Source organism: Lissotriton vulgaris, chromosome 1_1 (assembly GCF_964263255.1).
Source record: "Lissotriton vulgaris chromosome 1_1, aLisVul1.2, whole genome shotgun sequence".
NCBI classification, from domain to species: domain Eukaryota; kingdom Metazoa; phylum Chordata; class Amphibia; order Caudata; family Salamandridae; genus Lissotriton; species Lissotriton vulgaris.
In genome coordinates, this window is record NC_141685.1 from 1,144,088,793 (window position 1) to 1,144,103,529 (window position 14,737).

At 44.5% G+C, this 14,737-nt stretch overlaps 1 protein-coding gene across 1 annotated transcript in view; it reads right to left on the bottom strand.

The window, feature by feature from the left end:
- Positions 1-403: 403 nt before the first annotated feature.
- PA2G4 (proliferation-associated 2G4) overlaps positions 404-14,737 on the bottom strand; it is a 41,190-nt gene continuing 26,856 nt past the window's right edge. Inside the window, exons 10-13 of the mRNA XM_086963898.1 lie at positions 4,440-4,534; positions 3,862-3,989; positions 3,616-3,669; positions 404-3,141 (exon numbers count right to left, since the gene is read on the bottom strand). Of these exons, the coding sequence (XP_086820024.1) occupies positions 3,079-3,141; positions 3,616-3,669; positions 3,862-3,989; positions 4,440-4,534 (340 nt within the window). The 3' untranslated portion in view covers positions 404-3,078. The remainder of the gene's footprint in view (positions 3,142-3,615; positions 3,670-3,861; positions 3,990-4,439; positions 4,535-14,737) is intronic.

Genomic DNA, 14,737 nt, shown 5'->3' on the forward strand with positions numbered 1-14,737 from the left:
AGCGCATCACAAAGGAAAACTCATCAATAATTAATTAGGCCAGCTAGCATACCAAACAAAAAAAAATCCACAAGCCCTATTACGACAGTTATCACACCACCACCACATCAGCCTCAAGTGCGCACACCTTGTTCAAAGAAAGTCTTTACCCATTCCTGCACTACTGTATTACTACTGTACTGGAAATCTGTTAAATAAAAAAACTTTGAAATAAAAAAAAAGGTCCGATTGTAAAAAATAAACATTACTGAAATAAAAAAGAATGAACTGTCCTACTCATTTAGAGCTTCACTCGTGTACATGTGACATACTCTAACCATTAGAGGGTAGGCTTTGTGATTCATATACATCTCCCAGACAAAACACTGCACACACTAGATGTAGGATTCTGATCACACAGACATCACTTTACAATGCCTTTATTTGAAGAAAAATGCTGGTACAATGCTAAAGTCCCATTTCATATCATACCTAACAAGTGTTTTACCCCAGCAAGTAACGGAGCAGAACATTATTCCGCCTGCACCATTTCAAAAGCTACTAAATTTGTTTGGTCGGAGACACGTTTTTACTTTTTCTTCTTACAAAGAGTATTGCTAAATGTAATCTTAATGTCCCTGCTGTGCTCTTCTGTAGATCAGCAGGTCCAGTGGCCCGGCCACATGACCCTGTAGTTGATAATCCAAAAGGTGCGAATAAATCATATCACAGCACACTTGGAAAGTAAGCTCATTAGTTAGGTTAGGGGATTACTTCTCAGGACATACATCGAAAGGCAGGGGATTGCAAGTAACAGGTACAAATAACCAAAGGCACTGGTCACAAGACACAACCTAACGATCCGAACATAATGAGTGACAGGAAGAGTGGAGGAGGTAAAACAAAGGCAACAATGGCCATTTGTCTCACAATCTTTCATCAAGACTGTCTTGAGTGGAAATCTGGGATCATTTAAGCCAAAATCCCATCAGTATTTCCACCACCCAGGTGTAAATTAGTCAATAAAATTACGAGAGACTTCCACAAGATTATTAATTAAGATCTTCTAAACAAATTCACTGCTCCAAGTGGCATACCTGGCAAGAGGTAGGCTTTTGTGATAATGTCTCAGCTGGAACGAGATTTGAAGTTGTACTTCTTTTGAACGGCATCCCATCACATGGGTCAGCTGGGATTCCGATAGCACCATAACTAAATAAGAGCACTGCACCACCACCAATAATTACCATACCACTCCCTAGACAACACAATGTCCGTGCAAAGTCTTAATACTACCATTATTAACAAAACACAAAACTACTTCAAGGACTAAAGGAATTTTTTTTTCGTTTTTTTAAGCAAACAGGTGTTTTGCGTAGAATTACAAAAGAAATAGTACGGCCAAAGAGCTACTACGTGCACAAGAGTCCCTCTATAACCTCTGCCAAATTAGAATACAAGCATATTGACTGTGCAGGAGATTTCTGATCGCTTCGGATGCCGATGTGATTGGGGAGGGAAATCTTCAATTTGGAAATCCTCAATAACAGCCAATCTACATAAGGAAACAGATATTGCAGAAGTGACCGGTGCCAGGAGCAACATCATCCTGCAACTCCAAATAACTGTTTTTTATTTTTTAAGACCACAATATTGTGTGCAGTCACCTTTCATTAAAAAAAAAGTTTCTCATTGAAAAAAGGCGCTCCAACGTGTAATCCTACTGTCTCCTGCTCGGTTTAACAATTAGTCTGGTCAATTTTCTACCTACAGTTGGAAGAATACTGCTCAATTGAAATTTCAACTCAGCGACCACCGGTTAAACTCCCACGGAATTAAAACAAACACCATCTAAAAAAACATAAATTAAAAAAAAGCAGGGGCCCAAAGACAAGACTGGCACGGACAAAAAAGGAACACATTTCAAATTCAATTTCCTTTAATAGACTTCACCTTTGGTACTTTTATAAATGCATTTCCGTTCATGACAATGTTGCAATAACATGGGCACTGCCCATGCCTCTGAAAAAAGGGACTCACATTTCAGTGATATAGCCACAGCTCGATAGCTGTTAAGTGCTTGGATTCCAAGACAAACCTTGATGCAGTGTGCTGGATCAGGCCCAACAAAGGGGATAAACTGCTCCAGTTATGTACAAAAAAAATAAATCACAGCAGAGTGGCCTTACATTTTTTTCCATCAAGGATAAAGGGGGAGGGAGCGTGTGTACTGGGAGCCTTAGTCAGTACCAGATTCTATACACCTGTATGTTCAAATACACCCACAAAAAGGAAAAACCCACAGTGCAGAGACCTAATGCAGTGTCAAACTGCCAGCAGCTGCCAAAGGACACAGATCAGACCATGTCACTTCTACATTAAACAGCTGGAGGTTCCAAGCGCTGCTTGAAGATGTAACCGGTGGCGATTTCGGAAGACTTCAATACTTAACACACTATGCCCTATTGCAATACCCCACTCAAAAGGTAGTCATGGATCATTACAGTTTCCCTTCCTCTCCAAAACTAAAGGGATATCAGAACTATAATTATGAGATTCAACTTTTAACCCACTGACTAACTACTCTCTGGGTCATTTAAGTCCCTGCCTTGTGCATACTACAGCAAATTGCTCTGAATACAACTGGGGCTGCACAATATGTTCTGAAAACTAGTGGCCTAGAGCAGAACATTTCCTAGTTTCAGGGGCAGCAAGGTGGAGTTGCACATCGCACAGACAACAAGAATTTCAGAAGGGTTCCTAAAGACAGTCGTTGAGTAAGCGCCTGAGAATGCTCAATGTGGCATCTAAAGATATATGGGCAGGAAAGGCCTACTTCACTTTTGAGAACAAGGACAAGGTCTTAGGAAGAGCAGCTTTAGACTGCTTTTTTTTTATTAATTCGTGTTTTTGAATAGTCTGAAGTAGAGCCACCTCCCTCAGTGTCCACAGATGCCGACTGTACGCAGTGGGAAGTCCGAAGCTCATACGACAAAACAGGCCCCCTTTGTTTCTTCTTGAAAGGGGAGAATGGGGACAGGGTGGATGCAAATACTACAAAACCACTGGCAAATTGGAGTGAGGAAATTGAGAAGGGTCTCAGTCGGTGGTTTCAATCTCTTCGGCATCTCCACTGGTGGCATTTTCTGCATTCTTGGAGGCCTGCAAAAGGAAACATGCAAAATAAGATAATGCAAAGCAACAAAGTATTTTGTGCTGAATTTGGCTCTAGTTCATGTCGTTAAAGACTTTGCAGAATCAAGGTAGAGGCAGTGCAGCACTCTGGAAAAACCTAAGACCAACTGATCAGATGCAGGTTTTTACAGTTAAAAAGGCATATTTCAGCATACCTTCGAATACAATGTTTTGAGCTTTCGACAAACTTATCAAATATTGCTTGGTAGAGATTGACATTTTGCCAGAAGGCAGCATCCAATGCAATAATTAAACAGTTATTGAGTGACCATTTCAGAGCTTCATACATCTTATTTCCACAGCAACAATGCGCCTTTAGTGCACGTGCCACTTATAGCCAACCCTATCCCTTTGACTACAGCTTATCTGAAGCAACAGTATTTCAAATTCAAATCAGAAAAGTACATTTTACCTTTCACAAATTGCCAAGAAAAAACATACCTTCTTTTTTTTCTTTTTCTGGGTTTTCCGGCTTGCAGAACTCAGCAAAAGTGCCTGAAAGGAGGAGCAAAATTGATTAGACGTCAAGGAAGACCATAGGAGCACACAACAGTTAAGGAAGTTTGTTACCTGCGCCCAGCATATCTGCAGACCGAGGCATGCCTGCAGTTCCAGTTATTCAAACTAAAGTCAACAGCAGCGATAAGCAAAGTAAAGAATGTATGATTAACCGCAGAATGCACAGACCTTCAGCTCGATATCCTGCACATCCAGTTCAGACTTGTATAACTCCGGCTCCAGTGGGCCGCTGGTGATCCTCATAGGACCATTAGCCATCAGCAGCACCGTGAACTTGAACTGGGCCACAAACTCCCCTGTAAAAGGAGAGAAATATGTGAGCATAATCTGGCCAACAAGTGCTGTAAGCTCTAGTCTAAAGCAATTGCTCTGCACTTGCTTTGTATAAGATGGCTGCACAGTGCCGGCCCTAAACACATTCCCAGAGTGTCCATGACTAGCGATTCCATGGGCCTTCCAGATCTCTGCCCATTAACAGCACCCCTCCCTCCCCCCCCCCACCAAGTGATGGTGCTCTAATACATTAGCTTCTTCAGCCATTTAAATAAGGACACGAGAAGCCCCCCACTGCCATTAATACACTGAAATAAAGTGCATGGCCTCAGCTTGTTCAGTATGCACGAGATCGGCTGCATGCACCCACTACTCTGCGAGGTATAGGTTGGTCTCCAAAATCAGGTTAAATACTGAATGTATTACATTCACCAAAGATAACGCAAGGGTTAGTGCATCTCAAAGTGGCTTACCTTCCTTCTCATAAAGGACATTAAAAGGCTGCAACAGGTCGTGTTTGGCACATTCAACCACACCCATTCGGGCTTTCTTCTCATCCTCAAACGCCCTGCAAGAGAAAGGGTAACAGCGAGTAAGCATGCAGCAGCTTATGTATAAAAATTATAAAGACCTAACAGCGGCAAGAACTCAGCCCTATAAATTCAAACCGACAAACCAGTCCACAGCCGGATTCAATTTGCTGTAACAAACTAGGCTAGGAGAAATGAAATGGTCCAGCATTAGTGAAGTATGCCTGAAAACTACCAGAACTTGTGGATACAAATTTTTTTTTCGGGTGTGGGGTGGCATTACGCCTTGTCAGCGTGTACCTGGCTTTGGATTTCGACTTGCTTGACCAAAATATTTTTAAGATAACTTATTGGTCAGGAGTTTGTTGTACTTGACATCCTTTTAGAGAAAAGCTATTTAGAGTAAAACAGGGTAGAATCCCGCAGAGCAACGACAGAAAGAACTTTTGAAATTGCTGGTCTTTTGATCACGAGTTGGCGGGGGCAGGTAAGGCTAGCCGGGGTTACCTCTTGGCTCGGAAGCAGCCGGCATTAGGCCAGTGCGGCTGTCTAAAAAGCCTTGGCCTCCGACTGTTTGACGCTCTGAAACGGAAACTTAATTTTGTCACAATCCAAATAGCAATTTGGTATTTAAAGCCGGGGCAGAGGTTTGAGTGGGTCTTTTTTCTGCTATTTTATGCCTACAAAACAGAGCAAGAGGCTTCGGAAAGCCCATAATAAAAAGTCTAACTGGCACGGGGGAATTACATTCTAGACAGACTGGTCAAGTTTATGCCATTTTTAAAACATCAGTATAGACCAGAGTCAGCTGACATTATGTGAGAAAAGGAGGTCTACACAGGAGGAGGAAGCTGCAGACAAAGATACGATTAACGTGGTTATTGAAGTCAAGATGGACTCCACAAACAAGCGTAACCAAGTCATGTTGATTTTCGCTCCGCATTCCATGCAGTGCAGAGAACTATCCAATGGGCAAAGCTTATGAACTGGGATATTTTTCGTCTCCTTAAAGATCCAACTATTGTATAAAGACACTTGGAAAAGAGTAGGATGGGCAATGGTCCAACATAAAAAAAAAACCCTATAAGGAATGAGGCTCATTTAATAATCAGCGTGCTGCCCTTTTAAGAAGGAACAATTGATTAGTTGTTGGGTTTGCCTTACTGGGGAATTCTTTAAAAAGCTGGTCTCTTCAACCACTGTTGCAAGTAATGGCAAATAAACATGCCCCTTCCTTGACATATGGTGTGATATTAAGAGGAAAAGCAGACAAAAATTATAGAAGTCATTGTAAGAACTTGTCATCCGTTCGATTTACCTCGGCAGGCTTCACCAGCCCAAATCAGTTTAGAGTTTGGCCTCAGGAGACTGAATAAGTAGCCTTGGATCGCATTTAAAATAGTTTTACTAGTTAAAAAAATTATTCAAGATCTACGGTTAGTACAATTGTGTGGGAGGCAATAAGTGACCTTAGAAGTTCTGCAGCACATGAACAATTTAACTTGGCTGTAACACTTATGGGTGGTCAACGCTTTATTTGGTCCCTTAAAATTTCGGAAATATTTAGGAAGATTAAATGGATTGAATCCAAAACTAAAGCTTCTGCGAGCTTCTGGCTTGGAAACTTCAAATTTAGTTTAATTCACGAGCTTGGAAGAGGCAGACTAAAGAGACTTCATGCTATCTCTGTAGTTATTATAGGGAAGACATTTGCAACATTGTTTGCCGATGCTCAACCCTAATGTTAGAGTTTAAAAGATTGTGCCCGTTTTTTTAATCTGATTATTATACGTACATGTTGGCAAGCATTTAGTTTTTTTTTAAATTAATTCTTCGGTCTAAAAGGGCAGATTCAACTTAGATAATTAAAAAAAAATAACTCAAGTGTGAGTGATTTTGATGCAGCAGGGGGGCACTCATAAAGACAGTAAGTGGGGAAAGTGTTGGGGTAATTTAATAGAATAAAGAAGGGGTGGGCGTCATTGCTAAACGAGGGAGAGGGCAACACAGAGGACAGGGTGGCGAAGCAGATTAGAGAGCAGCAAATAAGGGAGGCACCTTGGAGCATATAGGGGAAAGGAAGCAGAAAAGAGCAGCACACAAGGGAGAAAGCAATTCAGTGCGCAGATACGTTGGGTGCTTAAGAGAGGGAAGCGGTGCTTAAGAAAAGGAAGCAGTGCAACAAGGGAGAGCCAGAAAACATGCACAGCCAGGAGTGCTAAAAGAAAAAAGTTCCCTAAATGTGAGCAGTAGAAAGATGCAAGCCATACAATTAAAAAGGATGCCAACGTGCGGAAAGAGCAAATAGAAGGGAAAGGCAAGCCATCATATAAGCAGCACTCAAATGAGTGACGAAGCAAGCCAATGTGGAAGCAATGGTTTGGCTCTAAGCCCAGGTTTCTGGTAAGCCCACAATAGGTCCTTTGCAGCCAAAAAGCTTTTGCTATCTGGTAAGGACACAAAAAACATGGATGAGTTGGGTGCACAGAGGTGGGAGTCAGTCCTAAAAGGGGCTGGAATGCACAACTTGTCAATAGAGCGGAGAGCAGAGTGATACACAAGTTGGAGTGGAGAAGTGTGGCTCACTGGTTAGAGGAGGCAGACCTGGAAGCTGAGGTCAGCCCGGGACCAGGGTTCAATTCCCGGCTCGGCGGGGTCTTGAGTCCTAAAATGTCCATGGACTCTACAATTCTCGCTCCGGTGCCTACTCTATTCACGGGTTCACACTCTGCGACTCTGGGCAATAGCTTGCTTAATCTCCACAACGGCCCCTCGCGGCGGGATGCCTGGCTTGCACCTTGCGGATACCCTGCTGGTGTTATCTCACAGGGGAATACCAGGACGGGTTCCCTAAGCAAGCGCTTAGAAACCGCTCTGTGATTTGCGCTATATAAATTAATTTACATTTAGAGTCAGATGAAGTACGGCGAAAACTTTCACTGTGATACTGCATAGAGAAGAGATGGGTACTTCCCCAACAAGTTGAGAATTATGTACAGAAGGAAACTCAAAAGTTATCAGTGGAACCCATGATAAAACCAAGAGTCACCAACATGGAATTGACTTACCGGGAGGGAACACTCAAGTGTGTGCATATCAAAAAACCAGTAATTGGAAGGAACAAGAGGATTTTCCTTATTTAGAGAGAACTAATAGGAGACTGCAGCCCAAAGTAGGATGCCATTAAGAAACAAAAACAGGTCCTCTGCAAAGGTTAGTTAAACACAGGTGTGAGGGGAAACTAGCCCAACATAGGACACAGGAGGCATTTAATACAAAACCCTGGTGTGACAACCATGGTGGCAATATCTTTCTAGCCAGTTCAGGGGGCTACAAGAGGTGTGTGGTCCAAGAGGTATGGGGGACATTATTTGAGCCTCCATACAGAGTGGGTGACGTGAGTAAATGTACCTTTCTTTGATAACAGCAAGTTGTTTGAAACTTAATGGGGAGAAAACAGAGGACGGTATTGGGTGGTGGGGGCTGGGGAATGAGGGGGGGGGGGGGGGGGGGGGGGCGGACAACCTCTCCAGGGGGATGCAATTCAACTAGCCAGAATTTCTTGACGTCAACCCATGCCTAAATAGCAGGTCAAGAATCTGTAATTTTGGCTTGACAGCAAGCTTTCAATGGCAACTCAAGCAACAATACGGTTGACAACATGCTTTGGAATGCTAAGAACTTTAAGAAAGCTGCTGAGATGGTCAACTGAACCATTAAGCAGGATAGTATTACAAGGCCTAGTCATTTTGCGACACTATTATGGGAACTCCTTGTTCCTGGGTAGACCAAAATCGGTCAGAAAAAGACTCCAAGTCATTCAGAATGCCACAGCCTGCATATTGTTGAAAATCCCTAAAAGACACTTTCTAACTGTAGCCCTGGCCAGCCTGCAGAGCTTAAAATGATTTTCAAGCCACTGTGCATGGCCCATCGAGCTATGCATGAAAAAAGGGTACCAGACTAATACAAGACTACTTACTTTTTACAACCCCACCAGAACGCTGTGGTCCACCAGTCACCACCAACTGTTAGCAGAACCGAGGACTATGAAAACCAGAAGTGGAGAACAGCCCTACGCTTTCTGGGTTCCCTCGCTCTGAAATGCTCTCCCATAGCATAGATGGCAAACCGAATCAGAACCAATTTTCAGAAAGCAGCTAAAAACAGCTCTTTGCTAACCTTTGCGTTCAGCATTGACATAGTAACCTGTTGGCTATCTTAGCGCTGGGAGGTCCTCCTGGTTAACCATGAGCTTTAGAAATACCCAAGAAAAGGGGGGCGTGGCTTGGACGGCAGTGCGAATGGCCGCCTAACCTCGAGCTCCGCAACACAGGAGAACGACTCCATCGGTTTCCTGCTGACCCGCTGTCCTATCCAGCAGCAAAAGCGGTGTTCCTGATGCCTCACACCCTGCTGAGCCCTCCGGTGCCTTGATCTCTCCTCTCGAGGCTCTGACGAGGAGTTTTGCAATCTTTTGGGGCGATCGCGCGCCAGCGCCGATTTCTCATAAATGGCGCCGCTCCGTCACGTCGGAGATGCCTGACTACCTCTCTGGTAACCAGCAACACCTGGACGAGTTCGCCACAGCCGGGGATGTCAGCTGCTCCCCGATTTTCCACCTATGCCGGTAAGAAGCGAGAGCTAACACGCTCTCACAGCGCTGTGCTGACACTCTCTGCCCTTCTCGCCTGACCTAAAGATGGCGGCCGCCATCGAAAAAATGCTCCGACTCCTACCTGCTCCAAATACCAGCAATTCAGCATGTGGGCGCCTGTAAAGTGAAGCGGTTCTCCTCTACCTTCAGGCAGAAGACCTCCTGTCTGCTTTCTGTGTGGTTTTCCTCGATCCTTGGGGGGTCGCATTTCTAGGTCACTTTTCTAAAGCACTTTGGCATCGTGCCCCTAACCATCATCTCACTAACCGGCACCTAACTCTGCTCTCCCTATAAGCTGACTCAGCTAATCTCCTAATATTACCAGCCTCACAAGGAAGCCTTGGATCAGGAGACAACACAGCGCAACTACACTAACAACGCCAATAAACTAGCCTGCACTAGGCTCGCCTGGCTCTGGGAGAATCACCGCGTGGAGCCAACCTTGAGAGTCTCAACAGCCCTAACCTGTTTGGCAACTCCCTGTCTGATCCCACCATCGTCGCTAGCTAGCTGGTAATCACATCTCTTCTCACACCCCACGTCCAGAATGGCGGGCAGAGAAGAAAAGACAAATTCTAAGAAGGTGAAACCAGAGCCGCAAATTTCTGACTCCCCCATTAAGAGCAAACCAGACATGGCGGCCACGATGGAAATGATTTTGAAAAAGTTAGGAGACCTCACAGTTATCTCCAAATCCACTAAGGCGAATACTGACGCTATGCAGCTTGAACTAACGGCTATCAGAGCTGATATGAATGACCTAAAATCCGGGCTGAACACAGCGGAACAGCGCATCAGCGACGTGGAGGACCTCTCACGTCAATCAGCGGCTAGAATACAGCGCCTTGAAAGCATCACTGACACCCTCAGGCGCCAGCATGCTGAGTTGGAAGACCGCAACAGGCGAGGGAACATTAGAATTTTTGGCATTCCCGAAAACGCAGAAAAAGATGCGGACTCTTGCGTGACTTTCCTGGAAGCATGGATCCCCATGATCACCGGCATTGCTTTCCCGCATGGTCTGGAGCTGGATCGCGCGCATAGAATCCCCACATTCACTACTAACCACGAGAAGGGTCCCAGACCAATGATATGCAAACCACTCAGATATCAGCATGTCGAATTGATCCTACAATACGCAAGGAAGCAGCACTCCATCGTGTGGGAAGGTCAGAGGATCATTTTTACACAGGACTACTCCAAGGACACAGTGGAGGTTCGCAAGGGATTCCTGGAACTCCGCGCCAAGCTCAGATCCAAGAGCATACCCTACTCCTTTGCAGGTCCAGCCAAGTTCAGAATCACAATAAACGGCCGCCCAAAATTCTTCACGGACCCGAAAGATCTGGAAAACTACCTGCAAAATGGCCCACCGCAGGAAATGGACCAATCGAATGGCCCTTCTAACAAAAGGAAGACCACGTGACTATCCTGACAAAGTACAGGTCTATCGGATCGCTATCCTTTCCAGGTCACACCACTGTATGCTTGTAGTTTTGTGATAGATGCCTCCTATAGTTGCTTGCTAGTCCGCCCACTCGCTGTTACCAAGCATATATCCTATTTTCCCACTATCGAATTATCGCTTCCAAGCATACTATCAATGCTGTTAGATAAGTGACGATTCATGATCTCCTTTGGTTGGCAACTGTATTGGTGTTTGCTTGCATAATGTCGAGCAGGTTCTACTCTCACACTTAGACTCTATTACACAACGCAAATAGTCGCTACTAGTCTGTCATTATTGTTAATATATGTTTCTGTGCACATATACTGCCCTTATTACAGGGAGCTCAATCCGATATAACGATTCAAGTTTTCTTGACACAACATTTAGCTGGTTCTAACCTTTCTACTGTTCTCGTCTGCACGTTGCAGTCAGTTACTCCTGGTTTATTACAGCATATTAATGCGCACAAACACTATCAATACGCACGTATTATTGCTGCAGTAATTATTACCCGCTGCCACACTTAGTCTGGACATCTAAATCCTCTTACGTTTTAACTTTGGAACTAATGTATATCGTTTGCTAATGTTTAATAACTCCTGTTTTGCCTAGCTGGGTACTGTCGTCGTACTCCCTACGTACGTATTGGGGGGGGGGGGGGGGGGGGGGGGGGGAGGGGGGATTGGGAGGGCTTGCATGGGGATTGGGAAAAAGAGAGTTTACAGCAGATAATAATTGTTGGTACTTTATAGCATTGTATATCTTTTTGTGTTATTTTTTGTCCCTTTTTCTGTCCGTTTCATTCAGCTACAACACAAGGTCGCTAGTTCTATCCATAGCCATATCGCTAGCTCTGTTCACTTGTTATTGCATTAGCACACAGGCTTCCACGGGGATGTTTGACTCATTGTTCTGCCCCCCACCAGATCACCACTTAGCGATAACCTTGCCCGCTAATGTCTAACACTAAGTCAATAGCAGATGACCTCAACATAGTTTCGTTGAATGTTAAGGGTCTTAACCACCCTGTGAAAAGGAGGAAAGTGTTTGACTACATCGCCAAAACTAAGGGGGATATTATCCTCCTACAGGAAACTAAACTATCGGAAGAGGACACACGTTTCTTAAACATCCATTGGTCTTCCCATATTCTGTCATCCCCTGCACCGCACAAGAAAGGAGGTCTAATTACCCTGATATCAAAGAAGTCAAACATAACACTGGTTTCACACACTCATGACACGGAGGGAAGGGTTCTGGTGGCCCATCTGCGCAGAGAAGATGACCCAATTCACGTAGTGAACATTTATGGCCCCAACTCGGACGACCCCGGGTTTTGGGACTCCGTTTCCCGCTCGATGGAGCATATTCCTCAGGACGACCTTCTCATTGTGGGAGGCGATTTTAATCTTCCTCTAGACCCCTTACTAGACAGGCAGTCCAAATGCGCTTTTCACCCATCACGCTCACATGAGGCACTCCTGCGACTTTGCGAAAGGTACTGCCTTAAAGACTCATGGCGTCTCCAAAACCCTGATGGGAGAGACTTCACCTTTTACTCCACTCCCCACAACTCCTACTCGCGTATTGACTTTATCCTAATATCCTCTACATTTGCACACCTCATCGAGGAAACCGACATCGCCCCTAAACTGATCTCCGATCATGCATGTATCCACACCAAACTTGCAGGCTCCCGCTCTATCAAACCGCCCAGAAGATGGCGCTTCAACGATGAAACGCTAACCAATCCTGATGACAAACTACAGATTACTAAAGCCATTGGAGAATACTTACTCTTAAATAATGTCCCTGAAACAGATCCGAACATCCTCTGGGACGCGCTCAAAGCCACGATCCGTGGAGTTATTATTAATATAAGAGCAAGAGCCAACAAAGCGATAAACAAAGAACTGGAGCAACTGGAGCAGGAGATCAGATCATTAGAATCCTTACACAAAACCAACCCTCAAGACTCCAAACCCCTTGACCAACTCATAAAAAAGAAATACGAGTATAATTCCATCGTGAGCAAGAGAGCAGGCGTGTGGATCAACCGCTTCAAAGCCTTGAAGCTATGTGAGGGAAACAAAGCCGGGAAGCTGCTGGCCTCCTATCTTAAACACAAACAGAAACTAACAACCATAGCCTCTATAAAAGATCCCGCTAATAATACGCACACCAACCAGTCCAAGATTCTTGATACCTTTAAGCAGTTTTACGAAGAATTATACAGGAATGATAAGCCCCTGGACCCAAAAGTATGTATAAAATACCTAAAGGCCCTCGACCTCCCCAGACTTTCAGAGATAGACAAATTAAATCTAGGGTCACCCATCAGTATCACAGAAATCTCGACGGCCATAAAATCACTCAAAAGCAACAAAGCCCCGGGCCCTGATGGCTTTTCTGCCTCTTTCTACAAAGCCTTTGACAATCAACTCTCCCCGACACTCCAATCCGTGTTCAACTCCACCGCCTCCAGTGGGAGTATCTCTCCCTCGATGAGTGAAGCCACAATAATTGTTATACCCAAGGAAGGGAAAGATCCCCTCCAGACTAAAAATTACCGCCCCATTTCACTTATAAATATCGACTGTAAGATCTATGCCAAGATCTTAGCAACTAGACTAAACGCCGTGCTGCCCAAATTGATAAGTCCATCACAAGTAGGATTTTTGAAACACAGGATGTCGAATGACAACACCAGACTCCTATGCCATATACTTGAAAAAGCGAAAAACTGCAAAATGCCGATGGTTGCAATAACCCTAGATGCTGAGAAAGCATTCGATAAAGTCTCATGGCCATTTCTTCAACATTGTATGGGCGCATTCAATCTGGGTAACTCTTTCATTAAAATGGTGATGGCCTTATACTCCGCCCCCTCTGCCCGTATATCTATTAATGGAACACTCTCTGACCCGTTCCGCCTATTCCAAGGAACTAGACAGGGTTGACCACTCTCACCGGCTCTTTTTCTGCTGGCTCTTGAACCACTACTCACCGACATCAAGAAAAATGAGGACATCACAGGTGTCACCTTCGGAAACACTCAGATCAAACTAGCGGCATATGCCGACGACATCTTAATAGCCACAGAACACCCAACCCTATCAATTAAGGGGCTTATGTCCTCCATCAGTAAATACTCGGCATTGTCCGGCTATAAGTTAAATAAGGACAAATCCGAAGTTAAACCACTTAATGTACATACCACCAAAGAAGTCCTTGGGAATTCAGGTCTAGCCTGGCAACCGGATGTCATTAAGTATCTAGGAATAGAATTCACTGACAACATACTAAGTACACTCAAGCACAATGAATCGACCACACTAGCGAAAATCAAAAGAATCTTGGATGGTTGGTCGCCGCGATTCATTACATGGTGGGGTCGGATAGAGACGATAAAAATGATGATCTCCCCATTGGTCAATTATCTGAGCTCGATGCTTCCCCTAACGCGCTCTAACGATTTCCACTCAAAACTGGATAAGGTACTTACCTCTTTCCTCTGGCAGGGGAAAAAAGCCAGGATCAGCATGAAAAAGCTACGACTAGATAAATCCTTGGGTGGTGTCAATTTGGCCGACTTTAGACTCTACCAGACCGCCTTCCTGGCCAGGCAAGGTGCGATTTGGCTCACGCCACAGCCTGATTACACACCCGAGTGGTTGCACATCGAAAAATCCCTAGTGGAAGGCCTTGACCCCTCCTCCCTCCTTACCATCAAAGTGCATCCCGACATTGACTCTAATATCATATTTAAAAACACCAAGAACTCCCTCCTCCATATCAGTAAATCTCTACCCCATCAATTTCGTAATTCAAAATGGGAATCTCTATGGCGGAATAACACTATAACATACAAAGGTAAACCACTGTATAATCCTTCTTGGATCAGGAAGGGTATACACTTCCCTCACCAACTCTACGTGGGCCAGACACCACTCACATTCAAGGAATTACAAGACGGATTCCAACTCGAGAACATCGACTTCTACTATTTTCTACAAGTTAAGGCGGCCCTAACCAAAGCAAACTTGGGCAACACATCCCCCTCACTCCCGGACCTTTTATCCACCCTTAATAGACTTGGCCACCAGGTTTCCAGAATGTACAAAATGATCAAAC